Here is a 14,886-nt window from a genome sequence, read left to right on the forward strand (position 1 = left end):
ACATAACATGGGAACATTTCTAGAGAGCACACGTTCCTCAAGCACGAGCTGATGTTCTCTGTGCAGGGATAGGAAATTGGCTCCAAGACCATGATGTCAACAGTCATGAACACACACACACATCTTTTTCAACATTTTTTAAACAGAAATATCAACCATTTCACAGACAAAAAACACCAAGTATGTTAAATGCAGAGCAAATAAAGAACAGTTAGCCAAGTTGACTTAGCCCCTCAAATATAAGGTTCAAGAGTCCTTAAGTGTTATCAAGATGCGTTGGCGAACAATGTAAGCCAAAATACGAGTTTATTTTCTACGTGTCCATGCGTTGCTTTTAACATTCACTGCATTTTGACAAAATGCACTTTGTCAACTACTGTGAATAAATATTTGTTGAATCATTAAGAAAGATACAGATTGCGGCAGTGAATTACTGAATTAAAGATGAGTAGCGCGTGCAGGCTGTGGGTGCATGTGTCCCCATTGCTGAACGCCACCAAACTATCACCGTGCCTTTACTTGCCGTCAATAGTCTTGCAGCATTCCTGATAACGAAGCCATTTTTCAAAAATCATTTTTTATGTCCATATAATGCTACATCAATGATAAAGAAAAGACTTCAATCAAACTTTGATGGTTTGGAATGCATACTGGTGTAACAGTTGGAGATATTTCCCCATTAGTTGTAAGGTAAACACCGTATTGATTAGTAATCATGCATAAATCATGCAGTCATCATGCATTAAAAAAATATTGTGCATGTGAACCTGTGAAGGTAGGGTTTATAATGCATTAAAATCAGATCGGGAACACTCAATTGGACATGTAACTTCAATTATCCTCTTTCAATGGACCGGAGTCCCTCTCACAGGTCCTCCCACTGGGGTCGCCCCACCCTAGATATGTAAGCCATGGTTTTCCCCCACACTCACTGCAGAGTGCTGTGTGGGTGCCTATTGCCATTATCATGTCAAACAGATCTCACTGAACAGAAGGGGTGAGTGGGTGGCTTTCTCAGAAGGTGACAGTTAGTGACGGGGTAGGGATTAAGAGAGGGGATTGATGGTGCCTGTGAGAGGGGATTGATGTTGACTGGGGGAGGGGATTGATGGTGCCTGTGGGAGAGGACTGATGGTGACTGGGGGAGGGGATTGATGGTGACTGGGGAGAGGATTGATGGTGACTGTGGGAGAGGACTGATGGTGCCTGGGGGAGGAGATTAATGGTGCCTGGGGAGGGGATTGATGGTGGCTGGGGTGAGGATTGATGGTGACTGGGGGAGGGGATTGATGGTGCCTGTGGGAGAGGACTGATGGTGACTGGGGGAGGAGATTGATGGTGCCTGAGGGATGGGACTAATGGTGACTGGGGAGGGGATTGATGGCGTCTGGGGAGGGGATTGATGGTGGCTAGGGTGAGGATTGATGGTGACTGGGGGAGAGGATTGATGGTGGCTGGGGTGAGGATTGATGGTGCCTGGGGAGAGGTTAGATTGTGCTTGGGGGGGGGGATTGATGGTGACTGGGGGAGAGGATTGAAGGTGATACCCCTTGACACTCACTCCAAGTGGGCCTCTGATTTCACATGTTACAAGTAGAATGCCAAGTAAAACTTGATATGTCTGCCTCCAAGGTAATGGTGGCTCCATAAGGACAATTTGGCTGTAGGGACTGCATGTCAACTCCAGACAGACCCATGTGGAAGGCATCAATAAACTGATTGCCTTCAAACTTTGCCTCACAATGTATTTATGTAGTAGCAAGATGTCAGTCAGCCTAATCATGCTACAAGTGACAGGACAATTCTAGGCTCAAGTGTTTCAATCTTCCTGTAGAGAGTGGAAACGGTATCAAAATGTTTTGGGTCTTCACTGCAGCTTCCCCTTGTCTGACAATCACTCCTCCTCCCTCCCACCACAGTCATCATTAATGCCCTCCCAATCCCCTTAAATCCCCCTCCCCGGGCATATCTATCCCCACCCCTAATCTTCCACTTCCACCCAATCAGTTTCCAAGATACCATATATGCATATCAGAAAAGACTTCTGACCAATATCTTTATGAAGCATTCAGCCTGATATTAATAGTGCATCAATATTTCATATTTTTATCAGCTTATTCGTTTGTTTTTTGGAAGCCTGATACTTAAATTGGTTTGGATTTTGGTCTATATGAGTCGCCTTCTGTGAAGTACTGGTAAAGAAGCAGATTTTTGTGTCGGTTTTGAGGGCAAAGTATTTGTCTATACAAGATTCAATGGCGTAAATTAATAGGAGATTTTCATCCATTTCAAACTGGAAATGTGATTGGGGAGCATTTTAATCTTGATGTTTACTGGACATTGGAAAATCAAATCAACAGTCAACGAATGATGTTTGTGCTTCCATCAGCAAGGCACCAGCTATAAAACATAACCCTGTAAATAATCAAGTCTGGGTCTGTCAAACACGTGGTTTCAGCACAAGCAACAATCTATGTCTTCACGGCACAATGGCACAGGTAATTTTAACACACAGGAACCATTCAATCCCCATCAGCCAGCCCTTTCAGCAAGGGAAACACCCAGGACACTGGGTTTCACCAGGAAACACCCCAAAGCCTGGGTTTCACCATGAAACACTCACGAGGCCGGGTTTCACCATCAAACACTCAGGGGGCCGGGTTTCACCAACAAACACCCAGGAGGCTGGGTTTTACCAGGAAACACTCAGGAGGCCGTGTTTCACCAGGAAACACCCAGGAGACCGGGCTTTACCAGGAAACACTCAGGAGGCTGGGTTTTACCAGGAAACACTCAGGAGGCCGTGTTTCACCAGGAAACACCCAGGAGACCGGGTTTTACCAGGAAACACCCAGGAGACTGGGTTTTACCAGGAAACACCCAGGAGACCAGGTTTTACCAGGAAACACCCAGGAGACTGGGTTTTGCCAGGAAACACTCAGGAGGCCGTGTTTCACCAGGAAACATCCAGGAGACTGGGTTTTGCCAGGAAACACCCAGGAGACCGGGTTTTACCAGGAAACACCAAGGAGACTGGGTTTCACCAGGAAACACTCAGGAGACAGAAAAACAAACCTGGAGATCGAGTTTTCCCGGGAATCCAAACAAAGGGACATCCCACTAGTTCAAGGTTCATACAGAATTTCACACTCAAAACTCAAGTTCCCTTTAAGGACTTTTCAAGAATCCTTTCACATATCAAAAACAGAAACTTTGAGCCCTTCTATTCATTGTTTTACAGATTCCGGTTATTTTGACTCCAACGGAAGCGGATGACAACTGAAACAGAGATAACTTTAGAGTTATAACCTTCTTGCGCCTCACAGGCTGCTTGGGTTTCATACTCCCCATGGAGCTGAGAATGAATATCATTAGTGCACACTTAGCGACCCAGTGACCAGGGTATCATATAATCTATCATAGTCTAAGTGCATTTGAACAATTATAAATAAGAAAGTGTGGTGTACAAATTCATGATATAAATTATAAATAATATATAAAAAGATTACTGAATAGTTTTTATTCATTTTTTAAAACAAATTTCAACAGGATTTTCACCAAACTATGAAGAGATATAAGAAATGCCAATTTTAAAACAGTTATAACCTGCAAACCTTGTACACACCATGACCCTTTGTCATATTGAACGTCAGGAAAACAGTGGTTCACAATACAGGCAAATAATCAATTCACATTGTGTTATAGTCTACCATTTATAAAGAGAATACTTCAGCAACAAAAGATACATCAGTGCATGTCAAAACCATTTCCCACATGAATATTCAGGAAAGAAGAAAATTGGGTCACGCTGACCTACATTTCAATAGGGCAGAGTAAGTACTGAAGAGCCATCAATGAGCGTGTATTGATTAACCCTGTTGTGAACTGTCTGTTCGTGTATCGCTATAAATCAGCACAAAGTGATGCAGGTCATCCCCGTGTTCCATAATGGGGAAATCCACCAGCTTGGGCATTGTGCTGCCAAACAGCTGGGATGAGTCCATATTTACTACCCACTGGAACCCGATCCCCTATTCCCCGACCCTACCCAGGTACCCACTGCAGGACTCAACATGTCTGATTGGGAATTAATGGCAAGGTCGGACCAGAATATTTTGTTCATTTCCGATTTCTTTTTGAAGAAGAGACTCGAAGTTTATGAATTTATGAAGTTAGATTTAAAACCAATGATAACCAATGTCAGGCTTTGTGGAGGTGACTGATATTTCACTGATGACAGGACCAATATAGAGGATGAAAAGGGCATTAGTGGCAAGTTATACACTATTGAATATGATGTTAAAACACCTCCTATCTTGAGGACATAAGAACATTCACAAAAATCCCAATTATGAAAATATTTATGAGTTTTCCAGTTTGGCTGCCAAGGACACTAATATTGAATTCCTACCAAAAAAAATGAACTCCTGTATTATTATACACAGCCAACTGACATAATATTGATATTTATAATTATAGACAGTTATGCGATAAATCACAAAGAAAATGAAGAACGAAGCATTGTTAATTTCATGATAAAACATTGTTCTATCATGACATCATTTCTGGAGATTCGAACATGCACTCGCAACTTGATGATGTTGTATATTGGAGGACGTTATTTTTGAGAGGGGAGTGTCTAGTGAGTTGATCCCAATAGATGTAGCTTGGCAACCCAGATAAACAACGATTGCATCCAAAAGCAGGAAAGATGTGACAATCAGTATTGGAAGAAAAAGGTACAGGTAATCGACATTAGGATGGTGAGAAATATGCGGGAAATACCCTACCCAGGTACCCACTGCAGGACTCAAAATGTCTTATTGGGAATTGTTTTACCGCAGCCCTGGCCAAAATTATACAGATACATATATCAAACGATCAGATCATGCGTACACTGAAGATGACTGAAGCTTTATCTTTACGCACACATTTACACGTAAAAAGGAATGTGTGCATCGTCAGAAAGAAATGCAAACATTAGCGACTTGTTGTGTAACCACTGAGCTATAGTGAGTTCTTGTCATTAAACAATATATCATGTGACTAACCATGGGTCTGGGTAGTCCTGTGGGTATCCGGTCCTACTAAGGACCCACCGGACCCGTGTACCAGAGTTACCCATCCCAGCTTATTGGCAATCAATGTGCCTCTCCATAGTAAGATGCGACATAAATCAAATCAATGGCAAGGCTGGATCAGAATATTTTGTTCATTTCCGATTTCTTTTTTATGAAGAGACTTGAGGCAAAATAAATGATACCAAATGTGTATGGCTTGGTTACAGTTTAATTTCCTCAAAAACTTATAAAAAAGGAGGAAAAGCGATATCTTCAGTCAAACATAACTATTTTCATTTTAAAAAAATAAAAAATAGCCAGAGCCCTTAAAAGAAGAACATGAATTGATCTGGATTCAATATCAATCTAAAGAAAACTGAAACAAATAGAATTGGAATACCTCCTTAAAAAGTTCCCATTCTAAAAAGCCACTTTCAAGTCACCCTCCTTACAAAACAACACTTGGTGTAGAAACCCTAAATGAACAACGTAGGAATTAAAGGGATGTTTTATCCCACAAGATCTGAATCAATTAAGAATTGAGCAAAACGTCTGAAAATTGTCATGAAAAATATCACAAGTTCATATGAAAGAAAACTAGACTTTGTTCATTTCAAAAATTGCATATTTGAGAATTATGAAACACTAAATGCAGAGGAAAAGATCACATATATCAAAAAGGTTTTCTAATATTTGTCCATTTGCAAGTCTGACCGCTGCTCATTTTCTTAGGAGATGTAGATAAAAACAATACAAAGACATTGTAAATCATTCATCGTAAATGAAAGACTTGCTAATGCTCAGATTTTGCAAGTGTAAAAGAATAGAAAAAAAGGCCAATTGTCGGCCATTTTAATATGTCTGATATTTTTCACACCCATATCTTAAAGCCTTCCACAAAATTAATATTTGAGATTTCCAGGGGCCAAAAAAACCCACTTATCCCTACCCCTCCTTTGAAAATACATACCAGTAAATGCTGTCCTAAAATCATGTCGCATGTCAGTTAAACCACAGCTGATGCAATACATTTCCGTATTCCCTACTCAATGAGAGTGAGGGGGTTCTAAGGGTGTGTCCGGCAATGAGTGAGCGTGGGAGTGAGTCTAACACCACTTAGTATTTCATTTATATCACCATGTCTGCTCAGAAAGACATACAAGTGAAGCTGTATAGACAAAGAGAGTTGATATGTCCAACAAATCTATTCACTTCAAAATAAATCAAAACATTATTTGTATGGCTAATAAATTTATACACAGCCACTTCAACGAGGAACAACAAAATTGTTCGCTGAGAATCCTAACTTAACACCGATTTCACCCCCAAAAAATATTCCTCAGCATTGTTAGGCTGTAAAATCTCTTGGCGGTCGGGTAGCAGGTCAAAGCATTCGCTCGTCACACCGAAGGCCCGGGATCAATTCCCGACATGGGATCAATTCCCGACATGGGTCCAATGTGTAAAGCCCATTTCTGGTGTCCCCCGCCGTGATATTGCTGGAATATTGCTAAAAGCGGCGTAAAACCATACTCACTCACTCACTCACTGTAAAATCTCTAAAACAATTGACTTAAATGGACTATTTCATATCCATATCATGAAACTGTACAACCATAATATCTTTACATATGACAGAGATTTATCTAGACCTGCTGACTCCCAAACTAAATTTCCAAATTCATGAAGTCAGATATAAAACCAATGATAACCAATGTCAGGCTTTGTGGAGGTGACTGGTATTTCACTGATGACAGGACCAACATAGAGGATGAAAAGGGCATAAGTGGCAAGTTATACACAATTGTTTGAATACAATGTTAAAACACCTCCTATCTTGAGGACATAAGTACATTCACAAAAATCCCAATTTTGAAAATAATTATGAGTTTTCCAGTTTGGCTGCCAAGGACACTAATATTGGATTCCTAAAAAAGAAAACTGAATCACTGTATTATTATTCACAGCCAACTGACATAATATTGATATTTATAAGACAGCTATGCGATAAAGAAAATGAAGAACGAAGCATTGTTAATTTCATGATAAAACATTGTTCTATCATGACATCATTTCTGGAGATTCAAACATGTGCTTGCAACTTGATGATGTTGTATATTGGAGGACGTTATTTTATAGAGGGGAGTGTCTAGTGAGTTGATCTCAATAGATGTAGCTTGGCAACCCAGATAAACAACGATTGCATCCAAAAGCAGGAGAGATGTGACAATCAGTATTGGAAGAAAAAGGTACAGGTAATCGACATTAGGATGGTGAGAAATATGCGGGAAATACCCACCTGTGCACAAAATGGACTGTCCGACATTACCGAGGACGGATTCTATTCAGGGAGTCATCATTATTTAAATCAGGTAAATATTGTTAAAGCTTGTACACTTTATCGATAACCTTACAGAGGCTGTACATAATGTATATAACTCATATAAAAATTAAATGACTTGTGGTCATTGTTTATCATACAATGAAACACTGCCGGGAGAATAAACCACTCGAAGCACACTCCGTGTGGTTTATTCTCACTGCAGTGTTTTATTGTACAATAAACAACAACCACACATCGATTATTTCTTTAAATAAATGAATCCTTAAATTCAATACCCTAACACATTTAACTTTCTAAACAGCATGAACAAAATTTAAAATATGTTAACTAAATATTGAAATCCAATGAACGTATATATTAGAATTCAGTCCATGAACCGGTTCGTATCACAGATTCAAAACCCATTAAACGAAATAAACCAATCCTAAAGCCACTCATGTATGGAGATTTATGTATGACTGACAAGAATATATCAAGTAAATCTGCCCATGAAGACTATATATACCTGCTTAATTACAACCCCAAGTGTATAAAAATATACAAGAGATAATCCACACAACAACTGAAGCAAGTCTTCCGTGGCATGTCAATGGAGAGAACCAGGTCACACCAGTGCAAATATCTTGTTTGTCACTCTGACATTTCATCAAGACATTTTTAGACAAACTGGTTTAATGTAAGCATCAACATAAGCAAATGGATTGAATAATTGTCAGTTTCCATTCATCTTACCATCTTGTCCACGAGAGCAAACCACTACCTGGCTAGATCTTCATAGCTTGGCTGCCATCTTGGGTAGACTGAAAACCTGACAGGAGTTGTCTCCCTTTGAGTTGTTTGTTTGGTGCATTATGAAGCAAGTTTCTATTATTGCAGGGGCGGATTCAGGATTTTGAAAACAGGGAGTGGGGATCCTGGGTGTAGACTACTCATTGTCCAAAATGAAAAAGTCTCAAGGGTTCCTTGTGATAACGCTAGAGTTAAAAATATAAAGATTTATGTTGTCCCGAGATTTAACTACTAAAGGAGAAAACTCCAAAAACCCAGAGCCCCTAAATTCTACCACTGTTTCTTGTGCTCACAGACACATGACATAGAAGCTGACACCTGTCTGCTGAAAGTATAATTTGTTATGCTTAATAGAAGATACTCTCTAATATTAACAGCTTGCAAGTACGTATATGCTAATAAATGAGGGTTAAACAATGTCGGTGTTAACTTGCAGGTAAAGAAGTGTTTGTCGGTGACACTACTTGTTATATTGTATCACAAAATCTAGTCAACTGTGATCCCACAGGAAATAGTTTGAAGAGGTATTTGGCAGAGTTATCACTTGTTATTCTTGCTTACAGTATTTTCTCAGATAAGAAATTAAAGACTAATGAGGTTACACATCGACAACAGTCTAAAACTATGTCTTTTGAAATTATCCTTGGTATCTTACTAGAAGATATTCCCTAACATTTAAAACTTGCACGTATATATGTACTAATCAAGTGGTCTAATCACACTGGTGTTAACATACACGTAAATAGGTGTTTAGATGGATATTTTTCTTATTATTTTGTACTAAAAATAGTCAGCTATTTGGTAACTTGCGATCTTAATATGCACATATAACGTTGAAGTATGGTGTCCAAGAAAATTGACAGTGCCCTGGCTGCTGGAATAAGAAAAGATGATGGTACAATGTAAGAAAAAAGCTTACAATGTTTTACTTGGATACTTTAATACATGTTTTAATGTACATACGACATCTCATAAGCATGTATGTAAAGGCTGGGTGCAATACCGATGATAATTGTTTTTTTGTTTTTTTATGCAGTATGAATATGTTATTTGCATGTGACATCTTAATAAAAAAAATTCTCTCTCTCTCTCTCTCCCTGTTAATTGACACATAAGGTGTCAGTAAAAATAAGGGTAGCTCAAACATCCACTTGATCCGCCAGCTTACTGAACCAAAAACTCTGTTAGCCTTTCAGACATTTAGGAGCATCAATTTGACTTTAATACAATCAGGCCTCTGTTTTATTGCATTCTTTTACATTCTTGCATTGCAGAAAGAAATGAATGTGTCCTTTTAATGTGGATGGTGTGTATGGAAATATTGAGAAATCAATTTTTAATTCACAAGTTCTTTTGTTAAAACTATAAAACTATGTCTTGTAACCTCTGACCTCTGCTGCCCGATGACCTGACCATCCTGTACAGAAGACTATATTAATCCTTTCAAAGAATACAGTTTGTTATGTTTATTAAATAAACAATGTAAATAGGCACCTGTGTATGTCCTGTACATGAATATTTTTATAAAAAACAATGCTTATCTCAAAGCAAAATCCCTCAATTTTCTCAAAGGTCTACACAAATTATCTATTTGATTTATAATTTTTTATGATAATAAGAGGTCGGAGACAAAACAATAATTAATGACACAAAAAGAAATAAAAGATGTTGATAAAAAGAATCTGTAATATTGTTTGTTTGGGAATGAGATCAAACAATTTGAACATTATCAGAACGAGTGCAAGTAAAATTAAGCTGTATATAAACAGGCACATGAAAAAAAGGGTGTGCTTCTGACCTGTATGATATTTTATTTTTTTAATTTTACAATTTAATAACATACATGTCTCATTATTTCTGCTGTTTTCAGCTTTATTCTGAAATTATAAATCATCCTAAATTTCAAAATTCTTTTCATCTTTTTTTATCAGTCCATCTTATGCAAGGACAGGGACAGTTATGCTAATTTCTACAATGTTAATAACTGTACCTTTCAACAATAGCAATTACAGTTTATGAACGCATATATATGAATAATGAACTGAAGTCATGAAACAGAATGATATCCCAAAAATGACACACTGGCATAGATCAAAGAATAGACACAAAAATGAATTTGGGGATACAAACGTATAATCCTTTATCATGTTTCTGAAATCAACTTATGAACAAAGCATATAATATACTAGTACTTACTGACTTGCAAAAGCATCAAAGGTTGTAAAGTGGAGAAGGTTTATATCCCACAGCTGTTACCTTGTGAAAACCACTTACAAAGGTTCTCTTCTTGTATTCTGTTTATATTGCATTGTTACATTTACCAAGTGAGTACTCATGACACTACACTTAACATAACCCTGTTCAATGGATCAGTGCGCACTCAAAATTCATTATCAGCTCCCTGGGGAGTATACAACCAATGCTGCCTTATGAAGTGCCAGGCTTACAGTCACATTAACTGATTTAATTAAAAGCGTGATTAAACCCCCACTCAGATGTAATTCAGAGTTTTCAGAGTTCAGAACTTAAAACCTACCACAGTTTAGAACTCAAAATGCATGACCCCATTTCCGAGGTTAGAATTCATTTTTGTAAAACTGTTTTTGACACATGTCACATTCCACGCACGTACCATCCAATATGCAGTCAGGTCTCAATAATCCAACACTTGATAATCTAACATTTGGCTTTATCCGACACTAATAATGGGAACTTATTCAATCAGTGCTATTTAGAGCCGTTAATCCGACAGTCTCGCACTCTGACTCCGACACACCTAATTACGGAAATCATTCACGAACCAGTCTTGTTATTTTGACACAGTTATCAGCATACTCCGTGGTCAACTACCCGCAAGTACATGTTTTGATTTGGGACGACTTGGCTACTTATTATAAGCTGCGTATTACAAGGGCTGTAGAGGTACTCTTGCTTAACAACAAACAATTAATTCTTTAAATACACAAAACAGGATTAATCAAATGTTTAGATAACCTCAAGCTCATTAAAATCAGATATAAATTCTAGCTACCTCTGAGGACATCCCATTACAGGTCACATCAGAATGACCTTTCGCGAACATTGACTGACCAATGAAATGACTAACAAAAAGTCGACATTAGCCTCTAAGAAAGCAGTTTTCTTCAACTTTGCGGCACTAAGTAAGTTTCAAAATGGTAATTTCCATTCCAGACTTATTGCTTTCAAAAGTATTTAACATCAAACAGAAGTGCTGCATTAAGGTTCAGAGGTTGCAATATTAAAAAAACACTTTACGCTAACATACACAACAATATTGGTGTTGGCCTTTTAAAAAAAAATTAATATGTGTTTGTATCATTATCTATTGTGTAGTTGTCTGATTTTCAATCACAAACGTTGATATTAATTAATTTTGTTTATTTGACATACTTGTTAATCTGACATAATCATGTGCAACCAACCATCTCGGATGAACGGGACCTCTTGTATCAACATCCATCTTGTCATCACTAGATGAGTGAGTGAGTGAGTGAGTGAGTGAGTGAGTGAGTATGGTTTTATGCTGCCATTTGAGCAATAACCCAGCGGTGGGAGACACCAGAAATGGGCTTCACACATTGTACTCATATTGGAGATCGAACCCAGGTCTTCGCTTTAACCCCCTGGCTACCAAACCGACCCCTACATAAATAGACAGTCAAAGTTCTACACAAAGAGTACGACTCCACCCCCTACCAGGCAGTATCACATGACCTACTGGAGAAGTGACCCATGTGTGACACGAATGACAATGTGTCACAGTGACCAAGCTGCCAGGATTGTTGTTCATCACATCAACCACTGGTTTTGCCTTGTCCAGTCATGATTGTTACAGATGCAGAGATGATACCAAACATCGCTGACTACTGCATAAAACAACATTAACTCGCTTTGTTGTTATTAAATCAAAAGATTACAAAAACCTCAAACGATGTCCTCTCAACATAATGGGTAATATAAAATTTGATACAACAAATCAAATTTCTTTATTCAACAATATAAGACAACTATGTGATAAATCGCAAAGAAAAATGACGAACGAAGTGTTGTTAACATTTCATGATAAAACACTGTTCTATCATCATTCATTGACGTCATTTCTGGAGATTCTATCATGCGCTCGCAGCTTGATGACGTCATATATTGGAGGACGTTATTTTTGAGAGGTGTCTAGTGAGTTAGTGTCAACAGATGTAGCTGGGCAACACAGATAAACACGAAGGCTGAACAATCGCATCCAAAAGCGGGAGAGATATAACCACTGTCATTGGGAGAAAAGTTACAGGTGATCAATGTGAGGATTGTTGAGAATATGTGGGCAATACCAACCTGTGGGTGGACGTGCCCGACATACCCAAAATCGGATTCTATTGACGTTGTCATCATTATTATAATACGGTTAAATATGTTTAAAGCTTTTACATTTCATCATCATTTGTAAAGAGGCTGTGCATAGTCTTAATATCTCATATAAGAAATAATCGCCTTGTGGTCGTTGTTAATTGTACAATAAAACACAGCAAGGAAAAACCTAGAGGGGCGCAGCATACAGTAAAACACTGCAGGGAGAAACCAAGAGGGGCGCAGCATACAGTAAAACACTGCAAGGAGAAACCAAGAGGGGCGCAGCATGCAGTAAAACACTGCAGGGAGAAACCAAGAGGGGCGCAGCATACAATAAAACACTGCAAGGAGAAACCAAGAGGGGCGCAGTATACAGTTAAACACTGCAAGGAGAAACCAAGAGAAGCACAGCATACAATAAAACACTGCAAGGAGAAACCAAGAGAAGCGCAACATACAGTAAAACACTGCAGGAAGAAACCAAGAGAAGCGCAGCATACAGTAAAACACTGCAGGAAGAAACCAAGAGGGGCGCAGCATGCAGTAAAACACTGCAGGGAGAAACCGAGAGGGGTGCAGCATACAGTAAAACACTGCAGGGAGAAACCAAGAGGGGCGCAGCATACAATAAAACACTGCAGGGAGAAACCAAGAGGGGCGCAGCATACAGTAAAACACTGCAAGGAGAAACCAAGAGAAGCACAGCATACAGTAAAACACTGCAAGGAGAAACCAAGAGGGGCGCAGCATACAGTAAAACACTGCAGGGAGAAACCAAGAGGGGTGCAGCATACAGTAAAACACTGCAGGGAGAAACCAAGAGGGGTGCAGCATACAATAAAACACTGCAAGGAGAAACCAAGAGGGGTGCAGCATACAGTAAAACACTGCAAGGAGAAACCAAGAGAAGCACAGCATACAGTAAAACACTGCAAGGAGAAACCAAGAGAAGCGTAGCATATAGTAAAACACTGCAGGAAGAAACCAAGAGAAGCGCAGCATACAGTAAAACACTGCAGGAAGAAACCAAGAGGGGCGCAGCATACAGTAAAACACTGCAAGGAGAAACCAAGAGAAGCACAGCATACAGTAAAACACTGCAAGGAGAAACCAAGAGAAGCGCAGCATACAGTAAAACACTGCAGGAAGAAACCAAGAGAAGCGCAGCTTACAGTAAAACACAGCAAGGAAAAACCAAGAGGGGTGCAGCATACAGTAAAACACTGCAGGGAGAAACCAAGAGGGGCGCAACATACAGTAAAACACTGCAGGAAGAAACCAAGAGAAGCGCAGCATACAGTATAACACTGCAGGGAGAAACCAAGAGGGGCGCAGCATGCAGTAAAACACTGCAGGGAGAAACCAAGAGGGGTGCAGCATACAGTAAAACACTGCAGGGAGAAACCAAGAGGGGCGCAGCATACAATAAAACACTGCAAGGAGAAACCAAGAGGGGCGCAGCATACAGTAAAACACTGCAAGGAGAAACCAAGAGAAGCACAGCATACAGTAAAACACTGCAAGGAGAAACCAAGAGAAGCGTAGCATACAGTAAAACACTGCAGGAAGAAACCAAGAGAAGTGCAGCATACAGTAAAACACTGCAGGGAGAAACCAAGGGGGGCACAGCATACAGTAAAACACTGCAAGGAGAAACCAAGAGAAGCACAGCATACAGTAAAACACAGCAAGGAGAAACCAAGAGAAGCGCAGCATACAGTAAAACACTGCAGGAAGAAACCAAGAGAAGCGCAGCATATAGTAAAACACAGCAAGGAGAAACCAAGAGGGGCGCAGCATACAGTAAAACACTGCTGGGAGAAACCAAGAGGGGCGCAACATACAGTAAAACACTGCAGGAAGAAACCAAGAGAAGCGCAGCATACAGTAAAACACTGCAGGAAGAAACCAAGAGGGGCGCAGCATGCAGTAAAACACTGCAGGGAGAAACCAAGAGGGGTGCAGCATACAGTAAAACACTGCAGGGAGAAACCAAGAGGGGTGCAGCATACAATAAAACACTGCAAGGAGAAACCAAGAGGGGCGCAGCATACAGTAAAACACTGCAAGGAGAAACCATGAGAAGCACAGCATACAGTAAAACACTGCAAGGAGAAACCAAGAGAAGCGCAGCATACAGTAAAACACTGCAGGGAGAAACCAAGAGGGGCGCAGCATACAATAAAACACTGCAGGAAGAAACCGAGAGGGGTGCAGCATACAGTAAAACACTGCAGGGAGAAACCAAGAGGGGCGCAGCATACAGTAAAACACTGCAGGGAGAAACCAAGAGGGGCGCAGCATACAGTAAAACACTGCAGGGAGAAA

The 14,886-nt window shown here is 39.7% G+C and overlaps 1 protein-coding gene across 2 annotated transcripts in view; it reads right to left on the reverse strand.

Annotated features, from left to right (window-relative positions):
• The window catches only part of LOC139453314 (vitamin D3 receptor-like), a 165,649-nt gene that overhangs the window by 37,662 nt on the left and 113,101 nt on the right, over positions 1-14,886 (reverse strand). The window contains exon 1 of one of the 2 annotated variants that reach the window (XM_071234981.1): positions 8,137-8,206. The exons of the other annotated variant lie outside the window; for it this stretch is intronic. Within the exon in view, the coding sequence (XP_071091082.1) occupies positions 8,137-8,139 (3 nt within the window). The 5' untranslated portion in view covers positions 8,140-8,206. Of the gene's footprint in view, positions 1-8,136; positions 8,207-14,886 lie in introns of those variants that run through there. 2 annotated transcript variants of the gene reach the window in all.

The sequence above is a fragment of the Haliotis cracherodii genome, unplaced genomic scaffold, assembly GCF_022045235.1.
Source record: "Haliotis cracherodii isolate W230 unplaced genomic scaffold, xgHalCrac1.p SCAF_9, whole genome shotgun sequence".
Taxonomy (NCBI): Eukaryota; Metazoa; Mollusca; class Gastropoda; order Lepetellida; family Haliotidae; genus Haliotis; species Haliotis cracherodii.